At 38.4% G+C, this 16,751-nt stretch overlaps 2 protein-coding genes across 3 annotated transcripts in view; both read left to right on the plus strand.

Annotated features, from left to right (window-relative positions):
- Positions 1-450, plus strand: part of ZNF654 (zinc finger protein 654) — an 85,970-nt gene extending 85,520 nt beyond the window's left edge. The window contains exon 9 of the mRNA XM_052640278.1: positions 421-450. Within this exon, the coding sequence (XP_052496238.1) occupies positions 421-428 (8 nt within the window). The 3' untranslated portion in view covers positions 429-450. The remainder of the gene's footprint in view (positions 1-420) is intronic.
- Positions 451-9,968: 9,518 nt separating this feature from the next.
- On the plus strand, positions 9,969-16,533 carry C1H3orf38 (chromosome 1 C3orf38 homolog). Of its 2 annotated transcripts, none has more exons than XM_052640292.1 (3): positions 9,969-10,353; positions 13,327-13,565; positions 15,648-16,533. In XM_052640292.1, the coding sequence occupies exons 1-3, from the start codon at positions 9,993-9,995 to the stop codon at positions 16,221-16,223; spliced, it is 1,176 nt and encodes a 391-aa protein (XP_052496252.1). In that variant the 5' UTR covers positions 9,969-9,992; the 3' UTR covers positions 16,224-16,533. The 2 variants fall into 2 exon arrangements, with proteins under 2 accessions (XP_052496252.1, XP_052496261.1); XM_052640301.1 differs by having other exon boundaries at positions 15,651-16,533.
- The last annotated feature ends 218 nt before the right edge of the window (positions 16,534-16,751 follow it).

Here is a 16,751-nt window from a genome sequence, read left to right on the forward strand (position 1 = left end):
ACATTCACAAGTAATTTGCATAGGCCTAGGCCTACGAACTTGTGGAAGCCAGAACTTAAACACAATTTTTTCATACTTTTTGGATCATACATTTTAACTATCTGAGGCTTTTCTTCATTCCATGTTTTTATGTAGTAAGAAATCTGAAGACAAACTAATTATGATGAAAGTGTTTTTCATCTGCATGCCAGAATATAAAACAAGTGAAGCTGAGCCTCTATTACAAAAAAACAAAAATTTAAAAAAAACAAAAAATAAAAACAATAATTGAAAAGCAAACTGAGCTAAAGAAGAACATGCTTTTCTACTAGTATTAATATTCTTTGAATGAGTAAGGGTATAAACAAACAGGAACTCTAACTTAGAATACTAGATGAACATCTATAAAATATGAATTAACAGACGTGTTCTGTTTTACAGGTGCCTGATAAAAATGTTTCAGAAAGATCTGTCGATCAAGCAGTAGTGTGCAAAAAGCACTACAAGAAAATGCATCATCAGTTTGCTATTTCCCTGATGGCCTTAATTTTAGAGCGATCTTGGATTACTAAAGATAAAGACAAAGCACATTTTCTAGAATGAACCCACAGAGGAGATGTGCTGGTTTAGACTCCAAAAGGGTTATTACAAAACTCCCAAAGTACCAGTTATCCAGAAAAAACTTTTTTTTTTTAAGAAGTTGATGATGATCAATAGCAGCATGTTCAGTTTCGCTTATGTGAGAAACATGTTGAGGCAACTAGTCAAAAAGAATAACCAGCTATGGCCTTACAGAAAGGGAAAAACTAACCCATTATATATATATATATATAAAAGAAGGAGTGGTTTACAATAAACAATTTAAAGTATTCTACAAATAGGATTCTTGTCATGCGTAATCAGATTTTGTCCTTCTTTTGGATCAAACATGCTTTAAGGAACCATTTCTATTTGGTTTATTATTATTTAGAAACTGACAGAATAAAACTTGACTTATCACCATCCTAGCCATAAAAGACTGTAACTTGTTTCCAGAGGATTGATTAGGTCAGAGTTCAATGAATGACATGCCAGCATTGAAAATTAACAGGAGGCAAAACAATAGTGCTTTGCTAATGAGCTCTTGACAGAACCTTCCACTTTCCATTTTTATAATACCAATGAGCTGTAAAGCAGCAGCCTCAATAGAAAACATACTACCAGTAACTCTGAGGAGAGATGGGAGGAATGTAAGACCATTAAAGGCTGTCTTAGATGTCTTAGTTGAAAGAAAACACTGAATTGCAAATTTTTCAATGTGAATAATGGTATAAGCACACTGGGATATTTCTATTTGTATATAGAGTAGTGTTAGGACATTGCTTGATGATTCATAGTAAGGTCCTTTAGACATTAATGTGAGTTATCTAAGTACAGTCCTATGAAAATAACTGGCTGTAAAAAAAAAAATACGCAGCTAAGAATCAGGTCAAGAATTCATTGGTTTTTTTTCAATTAGGAGAGTTTATTCTAAAATAAGCCATATTACTCATGCTTTCTTATTTATTTCTGATAAATTTGGCCTGAATAGTGATTTTTATATATAAAAGGAAATATTTACACAAAAACTTGCACAGCAAGAACACAGTAAGATATATTGATGCATTTATTTTCTTTGATGACCAGTAATTTTCCTAAGGAAGATTTTTACTTAATAGCCAATAAATTGTTTAAAAAGTTTTTAAAAATAACCTCTCAGATGTGTTCCACTTGTATAGTCTTTAAAAGAAGCAGCTTAAAGACTTCCTTTTACCTAATAGGGTATTAATCTATAGCAGGGGTAAAATGAACAAAAGCTGCAAAGGTAGATACTTTAAAAACAGAGCTATTAACGTACAAATATGTCAACCAAATATTCCAGTTATTCCAACTGATACATTCTTGTTCAAAGTATATAATCTCATCTGACCCTACATTATAAATTTTTGGATATTCAAGCTTCTTAAATGAAGCTACTAAGGAAGTGAGATTTTTCTTCGTGGGCAGCATCCAGACTTTATTAAATTAGGATTTCCAGGTCATGATAAATCAGATATCTAAAATAATGTCCCAATTTTATTAGTTTATTTATCATAGGCATTTACTACTATGCAATTGATAGTCATCAATCCATTTCAATCAAATCAGGTTTTTGTTTTGTTATGTAGCCTATATTAGGCTATGGATTTTACATTTAAATAACATAAACAGCTTGATCAGATTTTTATGTCTTTTAAGGTCAACTAAAGAAAAAACCATTTTCCATGCTTCCTGATACTAAAATATAATACTTGAGTTCTATTTCAGTTCAGTCATGTAATAAAAAAGCCTGTTTGGAGACTAGTTCCTATGGGCAGTGAAGTTATTTTGAAATATTTTTGCTTTGTATGTTTTCCAGAAGTTTAAAATCACAGCTTAACATTTTATCACATTTTTAACTTTTTGTTTTTTTATAAGTTGTAACTATTGACGTAAATCCATGTCTGCAGATTGTTTTCATTCATTCTGTAGTTCATACCAAAATATTTTAAACATATTCCACTTGTTATTTTTTTGTCTTTAATTTGAGGTTTTATTTCTACTTTTGTTTTGCTAAGGGAAAACTTTCTGAAAGACTGAGGTCAAATTGGTTTATACATCAAGAGATTGTTTTGTAAAATTCTATTGGACCACGTTGTTCTGTTTCTAACCTCTTATCAAATAATTGCTATTGAAAGAATATGTGCATTTTCTTATGTATGCCTTATAAAACTTACATCATTTTGCTTTTATGAGGTGTGTAAACTTCCAACAGTTTTAATGTGGGATTTAGAAGACAAGAAAGCTTTCTTCTTATTCCTCAAAATCTTCTTTTTTTTTCCCTCTACTCCTTCTATTTTAAGGATGTGTTTATCTTACATGGACCAGGTTTCAATCCTTCATTGTCAAATAAAAGTTTCCATTGAAATATTAAATACTAGCTTTCTGCTATGTTTCAGTAAGGTCAAAAGAATAGCAAATCTGAAATTTTGCTGCTCAGATATTATGGAGAAGATAGAAAAGGAGACCCTTCGTGGACAAGGACACTGGTACTTTGGGCTTTAGCCATATTTTTTTTTCCTTTTAAACCACCAATTATATAATGAAAAGATAACTTATAACATCAAACTTGTGATTCTCTTCAAATCGCACTTGAAAGTACAGCCGTACTCCTTTCATATTTGGTTCAAACTGTAGTATGGGTGGAAAAACCTAAAAGAATGGTAGTGTTTATTTTTTAATTTATTTGGTACTGTAAAACACCTTTTGAGAATGACTAAATGCTGCATATGCATTTTGGAATTGTTAATATGTGAAAGGTATTACAGATTCAGCAAGAAAGGAAATTTGTGCTTCCTTGTTGAACATTAAATTATTTTACTTTGCATTTTATAAGAGTACAAATTAAAACTGAGCCATTGAACTGCAATAAATCAACAATAGTGTCTCATTTCAAGAAATTTTTTGTACTGTACATAGATTTGTTCAATAAAACATTGTCCTTGTTGGTAATGAAGTGTTCAGTTTTATGTAGCACATTACTTCAAAAGGAATTAGGCTTAAGGTAGATGTTAAATAAGAAATTTATAATTATCTTTCATAAGAGAATGAGGTATTTCAGTTAATACTACCATATTCAGATTATTGAGTGATTTTAAAATACATGGAAAACCAAAAACTATAAAAGTTTACACAAAATAGATATTTTTAGACATTGTTTAAACTAATGTCCATATGCAGGAATTATAAGTTGATAGAACACTGTTTACTAAAGTTATTTCAGGTAAGTAGTTTCAGTATGAAATAGTAGCCTCTGCAGAGTTAGTACATGGAAGACAAATGTCAGAACTCTACAGGACAGTGGATGGACTGATCTACGTTGGTAATTCTTCAGAGACGAAGAGCCTGTGGTGGAACTTAAAGACTGTGAAGTCATTTTGAAATAAGATGTACATTATGGTAATTGCTTCCTACAGAAGCACCTCAGTGGGAACATGTTTAAGCCAGTTAGTAATCTGTATCTAAAAGTGAGGTCCTTGGTCATGAGGGCTTGTCTTTTGGCTCACTCACAAAGGTAAACCTCCTATACTTTCTGCTATAATTTTCAACTTGGAAAAGTGAGGGCTGAAGTAGAAAGAGAAGCTCTTTGATGCGATGATAGCACTGCAAATGAAAGAACAGATATCCTATTACAGTGATTTGCAAATATTCAAATGTTGTGCTTTGAAAAACACTATGAGAAAGTTATTAAAGCATTCCAGAGCTGAGATCTAGGATTCACCATCTATGATTCATGGTCATATGATCTTAGATGATTAAATAAATGCATTGAGGTATTTAGATATAAAGTTACTGGGTTTATCTCGACTTCCTATTTTTTTCTTTTCTGAAATTTGAGGAATGCTGGGAAGCAATAGAATATTAAATACATTTCCAAGACAAATGAGTTAGATTGCTTTCAGAGCATAAAAATCATACTGATTTTAAGAATCAGCCGATAATGAGGCCAGAAGTTTGTGCTGTATATCCACCCATACCTGGAATGGAGGCAATCCAGTATTACTTCGAATAAAAACTAAAAATGGTAGAGAGATCCATGCCTTATTTATGGGTGCTGCAAATGGAGAAAAAATTACTGTGTACCAGCTTACTTTATGTGTGTTACCTCTAATTGTTAAAACAACCCAAATATGGTTAGCAGCAGTGCTTTTTAGAGACAAAGCCTCAGGAAGGTTAAGTAACCTGGCTAGTCATAGCTAATAAATGCAGAGGTGGGACTGAAAAATATGGTTTCCTCCTAAAACCACGTCATGTAGTTTCCATTCTGCCATGCAGTTTTCCCTACAAATGTGGGACACAAGTGGCTCTGATAATATCCAAACAGAGAGGGTTAGACTTGCCTGAGGATCAGTGATTTCTTTGACAAAGGATGAAGTCTGGTAGAGACATGGCTGGTTGCTGTTTCATTTTCTACTAGCAGTGATTCTTTAAAGTGTGGTCCCCAGAAGAGCACACCTGAGAACTTATTAGAAATGCTAAATTTGGAGGACTTCTCTGGCAGTGCAGTGGTTAGGACTTGGTACTTTCACAGGATTCCATAAGTCACAAGGATGTGGTTGTGCCCCTGCCCCCAAGAAAACATGCTAAATTTTTGATCATCTGAGGGACCAATGTGTCTTTAAGTCATCTAGGTGGTTTTGATACACACTAACGTTTGAAAAGGACTTCCCTGGTGGCTCAGATGGTAAAGCACCTGTCTACAATGTGGGAGACCTGGGTTCGAGCCCTGGGTTGGGAAGATCCCCTGGAGAAGGAAATGGCAATCCACTCCAGTACTACTGCCTGGAAAATCTCATGGACAGAGGAGCCTGGTAGGCTACAGTCTATGGGGTCGCAAAGAATCAACAAGGTTCTTCATATTTCCCTAGCAGGTAAACTATTAGAAATCCAATTTCCAGGGCATTTAAGGAAGTCACCTTTAATAGGTTTTACACAACTGCTGTTGAATGAATGAACGTTTTTTACCAGATCTTATACCCCAAATCTGCTAATCTAGAAAACTTTGTTTTTTCCCATGAAGTAGTCAGTGAAACTACCAGAATGTAGTTTAATGAGAAAAGCTCAAAGATGTGAGATCAGATGTATTCAAATTCTAGCATGACAGCTTTAAGGCGACTAAGCCCATCCCACAGAGTTCAGACTTCCATGTCTGTTTAAAGGGGAGAGCCAGTCTTCAAAGTTGAAGAATTAAGTGCCTGAAGGGCCTAGGGCTGAGCCGGTCCAGTTAGAATTTTATTGACTTGACTTTATTTCATGTTATGGCTCCTGTACTGTCCTTGTTCCAGCCAAAAACAGCCATGCTGGTCCATGCATTTTTCCCTGCTGCTCCCTCTGCCTGTTCTACTATTTCTGCTTCACTCATTCTTTGCTTAATCTTCTTGAGCATCATTACACTCTCCAGAAAGCAGATCTCTCTTGATAATTCTGGATTTCTCTATTAAAACCTATTTCTCCCAGTCTTCTCCTTTCAGTAAACAGCAACTCCAGTTGCCCAAACCAAAACTTTCCAGTAATCCCTGACTTTTCATGTTTTCCACTCTCACCTGGACTATTGTATTAATCTTCTAGTTGAGTTCCCTGCCTTTATTCCTTGCCTTTCTGGCAGTCTGTTCTAGACAGCAGCAGCCAAAATGATCCAGTCTGATTAAAATCCTCCAGTGGCTTTACAGTTCATTCAGTCATTCAACAAATATTTATTGCATACTGACTATGTGCCAGCCTCTGTTAATAGACAATAGAAGAAGAAAAAAAAAAAACATATAAAAACCCCTGAATGCCAGAACTCACATTCTACCCGGGGGGACGAGGGGGAGGTGCAAATGATAGCGCTTCTGATAACTGTTGAGCAGAGGAAATAATGAAGTAAGGGAAAGACAGCCACTCGGACATCTGGGAATGAAGACTGTGCCAGGTAAGAGCAAAGGCTCTGAGGCAAGTATCTGCATGGTAAGTTTAAGACACAAAAAACAAGAAAACCACTGTGACTAGTGTGAAGAGACTGAGAATAGGAAATGCAGACTGAGGTAAAAGATAAAAGCTGAAGTCTTTACAATGGACTGTAAGACTCTAGACTGCACTATTTGATACAGTAGCCACTAGCTACAAGTAACTGTTAAAATTCAAATAAAATTTAAAATTCACTGACTCAGCTATACTAGCTGCCTTACAAGAGCTCAATGGCTATGTGTGGCAGCTGACAGTTACTATATTAGCACAGATGTAAAATAGTTTCATCTTAGAAAGCGGTTTTGGACAGGTGGTTCTGTATCAGTGGTTCTGAACTGAGGGAATTTTGCATACACACCCCTCCCCCCGCACCCCAAGGAAATATTTGAGGAAGGAGATATTTTGGCAGCCCAACTAGGGGAGAAGGTGCCACTGGCATCCATTGGGTAGAGGTCAGGGACGCGGTTGGGCATTCTATAACGCACAGAACAGACCCACAAAAAAGAGTTATCCTGCCCAAAATGTTAATAATGCCTCTGTTGAGAAACCCTGCTCTAGATCAAACTTGACTACAGCTCTAACCTCACTTCTTAGCGCCTTCTTGCACAAGCTGCTCCAGCCTCCTGGCCTCCTTCCTATATGCCAAGCACTCTGTTCTTTGCTCAGAACCTCTATTGCTGCTTTTTCCTAGAACACTTCTGTGAATCAGTCTCTTACTTTTTTCAGATTTTCATCCAGTGTCACTTAGAGAAGCCTTTCTTCACAGCCTGTATAAAATAGCAACATCCTCTCAACTCCACCCCTCTGACTTCTCACCATTGAATTTCCTGGCATTATTACATTTCTGTCTCCTACTAAAATGCAAGCTCCAAGCAGTGGCCACAGGACTGCAAAAGGTCAGTTTTCATTCCAATCCCGAAGAAAGACAATGCCAAAGAATGTTCAGACTACCGCACAATTGTACTCATCTCACACACTAGTAAAGTAATGCTAAAATTCTCCAAGCCAGGCTTCAGCAATACGTGAACCGTGAACTTCAGATGTTCAAGCTGGTTTTAGAAAAGCCAGAGGAACCAGAGATCAAATTGCCAACATCCGCTGATTCATCAAAAAAGCAAGAGAGTTCTAGAAAAACATCTACTGCTACTTTTCTGACTATACCAAAGGCTTTGACTGTGTGGATCACAATAAACTGTGGAAAATTCTGAAAGAGATGGGGATACCAGACCACCTGACCTGCCTCTTGAGAAACCTGTATGCAGGTCAGGAAGCAACAGTTAGAACTGGACATGAAACAACAGACTGGTTCCAAACAGGAAAAGGAGTACGTCAAGGCTGTATATTGTCACCTGCTTATTTAACTTATATGCAGAGTACATCATGAGAAATGCTGGGCTGGAGGAAGCACAAGCTGGAATCAAGATTGCCAGGAGAAATATTAAGAACCTCAGATAGCAGATGACACCACCCTTGTGGCAGAAAGTGAAGAGGAACTAAGGAGCCTCTTGATGAAAGTGAAAGAGGAGAGTGAAAAACCTGGCTTAAAGCTCGGCATTCAGAAAACTAAGATCATGGCATCTGGTCCCATCACTTCATGGGAAATAGATGGGGAAACACTGTCAGACTTTATTTTTCTGGGCTCCAAAATCACTGCAGATGGTGATTGCACCCATGAAATTAAAAGATGCTTACTCCTTGGAAGGAAAGTTATGACCAACCTAGACAGCATATTGAAAAGCAGAGACATTACTTTCCCAACAAAGGTCTGTCTAGTCAAGACTATGGTTTTTCCAGTAGTCATGTGTGGATGTGAGAATTGGACTAAAAAGAAAGCTGAGGGCAGAAGAATTGATGCTTTTGAACTGTGGTGTTGGAGAAGACTCGAGACTCCCCTGGACTGCAAGGAGATCCAACCAGTTCATCCTAAAGGAGATCAGTCCTGGGTGTTCATTGGAAGGACTGATATTGAAGCTGAAACTCCAGTACTTCGGCCACCTGATGTGAAGAGCTGACTCATTGGAAAAGACGCTGATGCTGGGAAAGATTGGGGGCAGGAGGAGAAGGGGATAACAGAGAATGAGATGGTTGGTTGGTATCTTTCACTCGACAGACATGGGTTGGGGTGGATTCCGGGAACTGGTGATGGACAGGGAGGCCTGGCGCGCTGCAGTTCATGGGGTCGCGAAGATTCAGACACGACTCAGTGACTGAACTGAACTGAAAAGACCTGTAATTGTTCCCAGCATAAAGAACAGTGCTTAGCAAGAGAAAGTGAGCGAGTAGTGCTCAGTATATACGTTAAACACACACACACACTCACACACAACTTGGGCATGTCTTTCATGTGGCTCCGCACCAGTATTGTGAGCACTTATCTTTATTTGCAACACTCCCAAAAGCTTCTTGGAGAAGGGTATGTGTCATTTCTCATGGTAGGCGATCAACACTTAATGAAAAATGAAGAATTGGTATCTGATAACTAAAATGTACCCTAAATGACATCCAATGGCAAGCCAGTTTAAATATGCTTTGAATGCCTTATCTTAAAGACTATATTCACAGTACATTTTGACTGATATTTAGCTGTGATATTTACATAAAGGTTAATTTTGCTCACCTGGATATGCAAGTGTGCACATTTCAGCTACTAACTGGCAATAACCTAATTAATGTTAATAAATCTAAACGATGGCTAAAACAATGGAAGGAGACAGAAGCCAGTGACAGTGCATTTAAGCCTGAAGTTTCCCTCTTGTAAATGTTGACACTAACAGTGATAACAAGAGCTAATACATACTGGGCTCTTTCTAGGCGCTACGGTTCTTCACCCTCCTCCGCTCCAACAACCCCATCAGGTAGGTATCTCTACTGTATCCATTTTGAGACAGAAAACTGGGAGACCAAAGAGCTTGCTCAAGGTCACAGTTAAGAAGTGACGGAATAAAATTCTGGCAATCTGGTTTTCAGAGTCCCCAACATTAAACCATTCGCGATATTGTCTCTACTAAAGCCAAGCCGGTGAGGATCAGAAGAGAAGCAACAGCGGACCCCAGCTTGTTGGCCAGTGAAGCTGAAAGGCGGACAGGCTTGGCATAGGGTAGGTGATTTTCTTCCTAAACTTTTCCAAGTACAATGTTAAACAACGCCAGACTGTTTCAACACACAACTATGTAACTTAAGAATATGAAACTTCAGGTGTACCACCCAACTCTGAAGTAGCCACAGACAACTTTCGAGCGCTGCCGAGGGGCCGGACCCGCGGGCGGAGAGGAGACGCCTCCATCGGCCGGCCCCGCTGCATCACGGGAGCTCGCCTTGCACGGGGGCCGCTGCCAGCTTTCCACGCACCTGTACTGCGCAGGCCTCCCAGGCGCTCTTTTGGAGGCGTGACTCCTGAGGAATTGAGGGTTTCGTTTTATCTTGTGGAATGCCGGCGTTCCGGTGTAAACGTGGAGCTTCCCTAAAGTGAGATGCGAGATACTTCTCTCAGTTCCCAGCAGCCCGGAACCACTGATCGGAGCACCGAGTTTCCTGAGTGCCCTCATTTACTACGACTTCCGCCTACGGGTCTGGAATACCCGAGGCTCGCCGGTGGCGAACGGCCGGAAAGGCACTTCCGGTATCTGTTGCCAAGGCGCCGGCCCGCTGGGCCTAAGGAAGCGACGTTGTTGGCGGCGTCCTCTCCCCCCATTCTGGGGGTCGAGATGACGGGGCTCAGCTACACGGAGATGGAGGGCTGTCGTAACCTGCTCAGCCTGTTGGACAACGATGAGATCATGGCCCTGTGCGACACTATCACCAACCGTCTGGTGCAGCCTGAGGACCGCCAAGGTAAGGGTAGACCCCAACCCCCAACCCCCAAAGAGTGGCCATCTCTCCTCAGGCCTCACTCGGCCCCCAGCTTGCCGGAGCGTGTGAGTGAAGGCCGTGGTAGGTCTCTCGCGGCCGGTCCGCGACTGCACTTGGACGGAAACCCCGGGAATCGTGGACAGTATAGCTGCTGTGTTGCCTCGTAGCCATCCATGGCTCACCCCCGCCTCGCCAAGCACTGGGGGAAATGGTGGGCCGAAAATGGTGCTTCTTTCCAGGTTTTAATCCTTTAAATGTTACGGGCAAATGTTGCTTGTTTCGTTTCGAAAATTCAAGGTACGTGAATAGTGGTTTTCTTTAAAGAAATTCCGGGAAGACGGATGTTCTCCTTTCTCATTTTCGATCAGGGGAGGAGTATCAGCTGCTGCTTATTTTCTTGAGCTTGGGGAAGATACCATAAACGCTAGCAGTCTGCTGCTTTATGAGCTTAAAAAAAGAGCAGCAGACAGTTTGAATTTATGTCTCTTTTTGGATCGAAATTTTTTCAGAGATGATTCTGTGTACTAGGACTACATTCAGAGCCAAATAAACATTTCGGTAGAGTAGATTTCATGGGTGACAATATTGTTTGGTTGTAATGTAATGAGTAGCTTAAGCATTAAGCCTTTATCATTTTGTATATTACCTGACTAGTTTTATTTTAAATTTGCTGAAATTTACTTTAAAATGGGAAAATTTCTGACTCCTGTATTAGCTTATGACTTAAGTATCAGAGTCTTGCCTCTTAAAGTCTGCCTTTCTTTTTTACGACCTTTTACGTTTTCGCCGTTTAAGATCATTCATTTGAAAGTGAACCATGAACACCAAATGAATTTCTAAGAAGTTAGACTGAAAATAATTTTAGAATTAATGTAGTTCTTTGGCATTTATATATTTTAAATGGTAATCACCTTCTAACACTATTGATGAATAGATTAAAATATAATTGATGGTGGATCTAAAAGCAAACGAGAAATGAAACCTACCCAGTACAAAAATGTTAGGTGATGTGAAGAATCATTTCTGGGGTGGTGGAGGGGGCGGGGAGAGCATAAGAAAAGATAGTCAACATCTTTAGAAAGCAATGAAATAAAATCCGAAAATATATGGTCTCTTTTATATGTACCAAATTTCCAAAAACTAAACATATAAACTTCAAGTATTGTTTATCTTGTGAAGTAAGTCTTTGACAGCTACTGGGGAGTGTAAATTGGAACAACTACTTTAGAAAGCAAGTTTGATATTATCTTCTAAAACGGAAGATTGCTTACCTGAGTGTTTCAAACTTAAATATGCCCATGAATCTCTTGGGGATTTTGTTAAAATGCAGATTTTTATTCAGTAGTTTTGGAGCAGGCTCAGAAATTCTGTCTTTGTAACAGGTTCCAGGTGATGATCATTCTCCTTGCCCTTCTGGGCTGGGAGACATTTGTGTACTGGGTAGTTTCATTTCTTGTTTGCTTTTAGATCCACCATCAATTATATTCAGCATTTTAATCTATTACAGTTTTAGTCACATTCACCAATAGTGTGGAGATGTTCAAAGCAATAGTATTAGTACTTGGATACATATAATAAGTCTATAAAACAAAAGTAAATACCTTGTGGTATAGTCTGTAATTATCTTAGTACAGTACTGAAAATCAGTTGACTACAGCTCTGTTTATCTCAGAAACAATAAAAATTAAAATTACAGTAATATAATGATGGATTAGGTTTATAGACCATTCAAAGAAATACCAAACTATATTCTGTAGGGCTACATGGTTGCATTGTACTGCTATAAAGAAAATTGAGGGAATTCCCTGGTGGTTCAGTGGTTAGGAGTCTGTGCTTCCCCAGCTGGAGGTCTGGGTTCAATCCCTGGAATTCCTGGTCGAAGAACAAAGATCCCACAAGCCCCAAGGGGCAGCCAAAAAGAACGAAAATCGAGGAAATGATAAATAGCAGTTAGGAGAGTATCTACATGTGAGGTAAAGAGAGAGAGGGAATAGCATTATGTAGGGAAAGGTAAAGTGAGGACCTCAAAGATACTAATTATTCCCATATCTTAAGCTGTGTCATGTGTATATAGGAGTTCATTTTATTGCCATTCTGTATACTTTATATGGGCTCCCCTGATAACTCAGTTGATAAAGAATCTACCCGCAATGCAGGAGACCTGGTTCAGTTTCTGGGTTGGGAAGATCCCCTGGAGAAGGGATAAGCTACCCACTCCAGTATTCTTGGACTTCCCTTGTGGTTCAGCTGGTAAAGAGTCCACCTGCAATGCCGGAGACCTGGGTTCCATCCCTGGGTCAGGAAGATCCTGTGGAGAAGGGAAAGGCTACCCACTCCAGTATTCTGACCTGGAGAATTCCATGGACTGTATAATCCATTGGGTCACAAAGAGTCGGACACAACTGAGTGACTTTCACTACTTTCATACCTCATACATATAAAAATAATGTTTAGTCTGTTTAACAGAAATTCTTTAAAAAAAGAGACGGTCTTGGCTCTGCCGCTTCTTACAAGTATGATTATTGATGCCTTATGTATCCCTGACTTTCATTATTTGTAGAGTAAGGAGATTGAACTGAAAAGAATTGTAATTTTGTCTGTTTTTAGAGATTGTAAATGAATGTAGGTCTATTGACCTTATTAGAAATTTTTTTTCCTCTTGTTCAGTTTTTTTCTTAAAATACAACCATTCCTTAAAATGCTTAAATTCACAATCCTTTATGAGAAGTGAAAGGAAGGAGGAATTTTAGGTAGGGAAATTTATAAAGAAATGTTTTTAAAACCCAAAACCTGACAACCCACTTCCTGGTTTTTAAAAATGATAACCATCTCATACAAAAGCAATAATGCCATGAGAAAAATTTATAAAATATCATTTGATAGTGTTTCTGCTAACCCTGGACAAGTTTACAGGTGACTCATGATTTTCTGCTAATCTTTACAATTTTCTTTTAGATGCCATTCGTGCAATATTAGTCTACAGTCAAAGTGTAGAAGAACTTTTGAGGCGAAGAAAAGTCCACCGAGAAGTCATATTTAAGTACTTGGCAACACAGGGTGTTATTATACCTCCAGCTACTGAAAAACACAATCTTATTCAGCATGCAAAGGATTACTGGAAAAAGCAGTTACAACCAAAATTGAAGGAAACGCCAGAGCCAGTTAAGACAGAGGACATTAGACCCTCTGAACAGGTAAAACAGATTGCATAGTGATAATCCTAAACCATAGTTTATGTAAAAATCTTTAGATAACCATAGATCTGGAGTGACATGGTTAATTAATGTTTATTTTTTATAATTTTAGCTTTATATCTTTTGCATCCTAAAGGAGCAGTAAAGCACCTAAGACAAAGTATTTTTTTTTAATTGTTTTTATTGAAGGATAATTGCTTTACAGAATTTTGTTGTGTTCTGTCAAACTTCAACATGAATCCACCATAGGTATACATATATCCCCTACCTTTTGAACCTTTTTTAAAAATATATTTAGGTCTGATTTCTGGTAGGGCTGAGTTCCAGTCCTCCCTTCTCTGGAGGCCCAGGGAAAAGTCCCATAACACCTGGGTATCTGTAGGTGGCAGGAGACATCTATAAGGCCACCCCTTTTGCCCACCTCCTCCCCCTTCTTTCAATCTGGCTTCCTTTCTTCCCTTGAAATCTTTGATGTTAGTACTTGGATCTGAAGTTCTGTGTCTCTATAGGAGGTTTTCTGAGAGACTGTATTCTTGTGTTTAAGGGCTTCCCTGGTGGTGCAGAGGTTAAAGCGTCTGCCTGCCATGTGGGAGACCTGGGTTCAATCCCTGGGTCGGGAAGATCCCCTGGCAAAGGAAATGGCAACCGACTCCAGTATTCTTGCCTGGAGAATCCCATGGACGGAGGAGCCTGGTGGGCTACAGTCCACGGGTCACAAAGTGTCAGACACAACTGAGTGACTTCACTTCAATGTATATATGATATTCTGTTGATTTGTGAGGGAAGAATGTTTTGCAGCCCTTTATCAAATGGAGACTTGATTTTAAAGACGGTAGATAGACTGCATGCATGCTAAGTCTCTTCAGTCGTGACCCTATGACTGTAGCCCACCAGGCTTCTCTGTCCAAAGGATTCTCCAGACAATGCTGGAGTGGGTTGCCATGCCCCTCTCCAAGATAGACTGCAGGGTCAATTTAATTTTAATTTAGCCTCTGGTTCTCTAATTTTTTTCCCCCCTTCTTTAAAAGAATGCTGTTGTAAGCCCTTTCTTATTTTGAAGACTCTCTTTGGCATTAAATTGCAAAAATGAAAGAAATTTTTGTCATCTATAAAAAAAAGTCCCTGTTTTAGTAAATTCCTCCACTGACATTGGCTGTTTGTATTTCTTTGTATTTTTACTGTGCATTTTAAATACTGTGTGAATATTTAAATACCTATTGACCCTTTAGATAACTTGAAGTTTTTAAACTACACACTCACATTAAATTAAGTGAGAGATGTTTGCCTTCACATTAGGAAAGGATATTCTAGGGCTTCCTTAATGTACTGGAAAGAGTGTTAACTTTGAAATCATATAGATGTGACTTCAAATTAGGGGGCCTTGTTTTCTTTATAAAACAGGCATAACAATAAATCTGTGTCATAAGATTTGTGAAGATAGAAGGGAATAGCACTTAAGTGCCAAGCACAGTGCCCAGTACATTTAATAGTATGTAAATGTACTGGGCATATGCCCAGTAAATATAAGATCTTAAACATTTATGTGAAGTACTATGCTCTGGAATACATGTTGAATAGAGTGGTAGTCTCTCAGGTGTATTTTTACAATATTTCCTTTGGAAAACATATTTCCTGTGTATGAAATTCATCCCAATCATAGAAAATAATCTATTTCAATCAAATTTAGAAGTGTCTTTTAAAGACTGGTTTTATTATAAACTTTGCTGCCTATGAAATATACCACAGTAAGGTGTATTCATTTAAAGCAGTTTGGAAGTTTTGACAGGTAACATACCTGTGATTCACTGCCACAGTCAAGAGAAAATGCTTATGTAAATCATTATTATTGACTTAATTCATGCTGATATTTTAAGAGACTTGGTTGAATCTTAATTTCTTAGAAGTGTCAGAAGTTTAAACTAAATTTCTTAAATGACCTCCCCTTTTTGAGAGAGAATGTACTATCATTGAGTTCATAGGTGGTTCATTTCCTTTTTGCTACAACTAGTACATTAAAACTTGACTCTGAAATAGCCTAGATAGAAAATAGATACGAGAATTAACCTTGGTTTTATTAATCAGCAGGAGAAAGAAGAAAAAAATGCCGAAAAGGTTGATTTTCGTCGATTAGGTGAAGAATTCTGTCAGTGGTTCTTTGCACTTCTGAATTCTCAGAATCCTCTTCTGGGACCACCTCAAGATGAATGGGGGCCACAGCACTTCTGGCACGATGTCAAGCTTAGGTTTTATTACAACACATCTGAACAAAATGTGATAGACTACCATGGAGCAGAAATTGTGAGCCTTCGTCTGCTGTCACTCGTGAAAGAGGAATATCTTTTTCTCAGTCCCAACCTAGATTCCCATGGACTAAAATGTGCTGCTTCTCCCCATGGTCTCGTTATGGTTGGAGTTGCTGGGACTGTCCACCGAGGAAACACTTGTTTGGGCATTTTTGAACAAATTTTTGGACTCATCCGCTGCCCTTTTGTGGAGAATACGTGGAAAATCAAATTTATCAACCTGAGGATTATAGGAGAGAGTTCCCTTGCTCCTGGAACATTAATGAAACCGGCTATTACATTTGAACCAAGTGACCTAGAAGCCTTTTATAATATAAACACTTTATGTGGTCCAGTGAAGTACAACTCCATGTAAGGCAGGCACTGGACAGTGGGATTGGAGACCAAGATTCATCTAGTGGAAGTTAGGCACTGTTGAACAAAAGAGAACTAATTTTACCTCGCCCTTGAAGCACTGAGTACAGTGTCAGTCTGAAAAATCTTCTATACGGAAATTCATCCAAATACTACATCAGTAATGTCTAAGTGATTTCATACTGGGGGGTTGACATATTTTAGTTGAAATGTCTTTCTTGACTACAAGCTAACATATTATGTGAACACTTCCCTCTTTTCTACTTGAGTTGCAGCAGATATTCTGAAAATTTCATGCAATTCGTCAAATAAATCCCACTTCAGATGTTGTAACTAACAGTGTGCCTTCGAAATCAGTTAATATTTTCACTTAGTGGGTATTCTGCTGCTATCTGTACTTTTCATGTGGGGGAAAAATTAATAGTGTTCAAGGCTTCCCCTTTAAGTTTTTCAGTTACTTTTATCTAAATCTAAGTAATTTTACAAGTACATCTTAATGACAGTATTGCTTTAAAAAGAAGTACATATT

The sequence above is a fragment of the Budorcas taxicolor genome, chromosome 1, assembly GCF_023091745.1.
Source record: "Budorcas taxicolor isolate Tak-1 chromosome 1, Takin1.1, whole genome shotgun sequence".
In the NCBI taxonomy this organism is placed as follows: Eukaryota; Metazoa; Chordata; class Mammalia; order Artiodactyla; family Bovidae; genus Budorcas; species Budorcas taxicolor.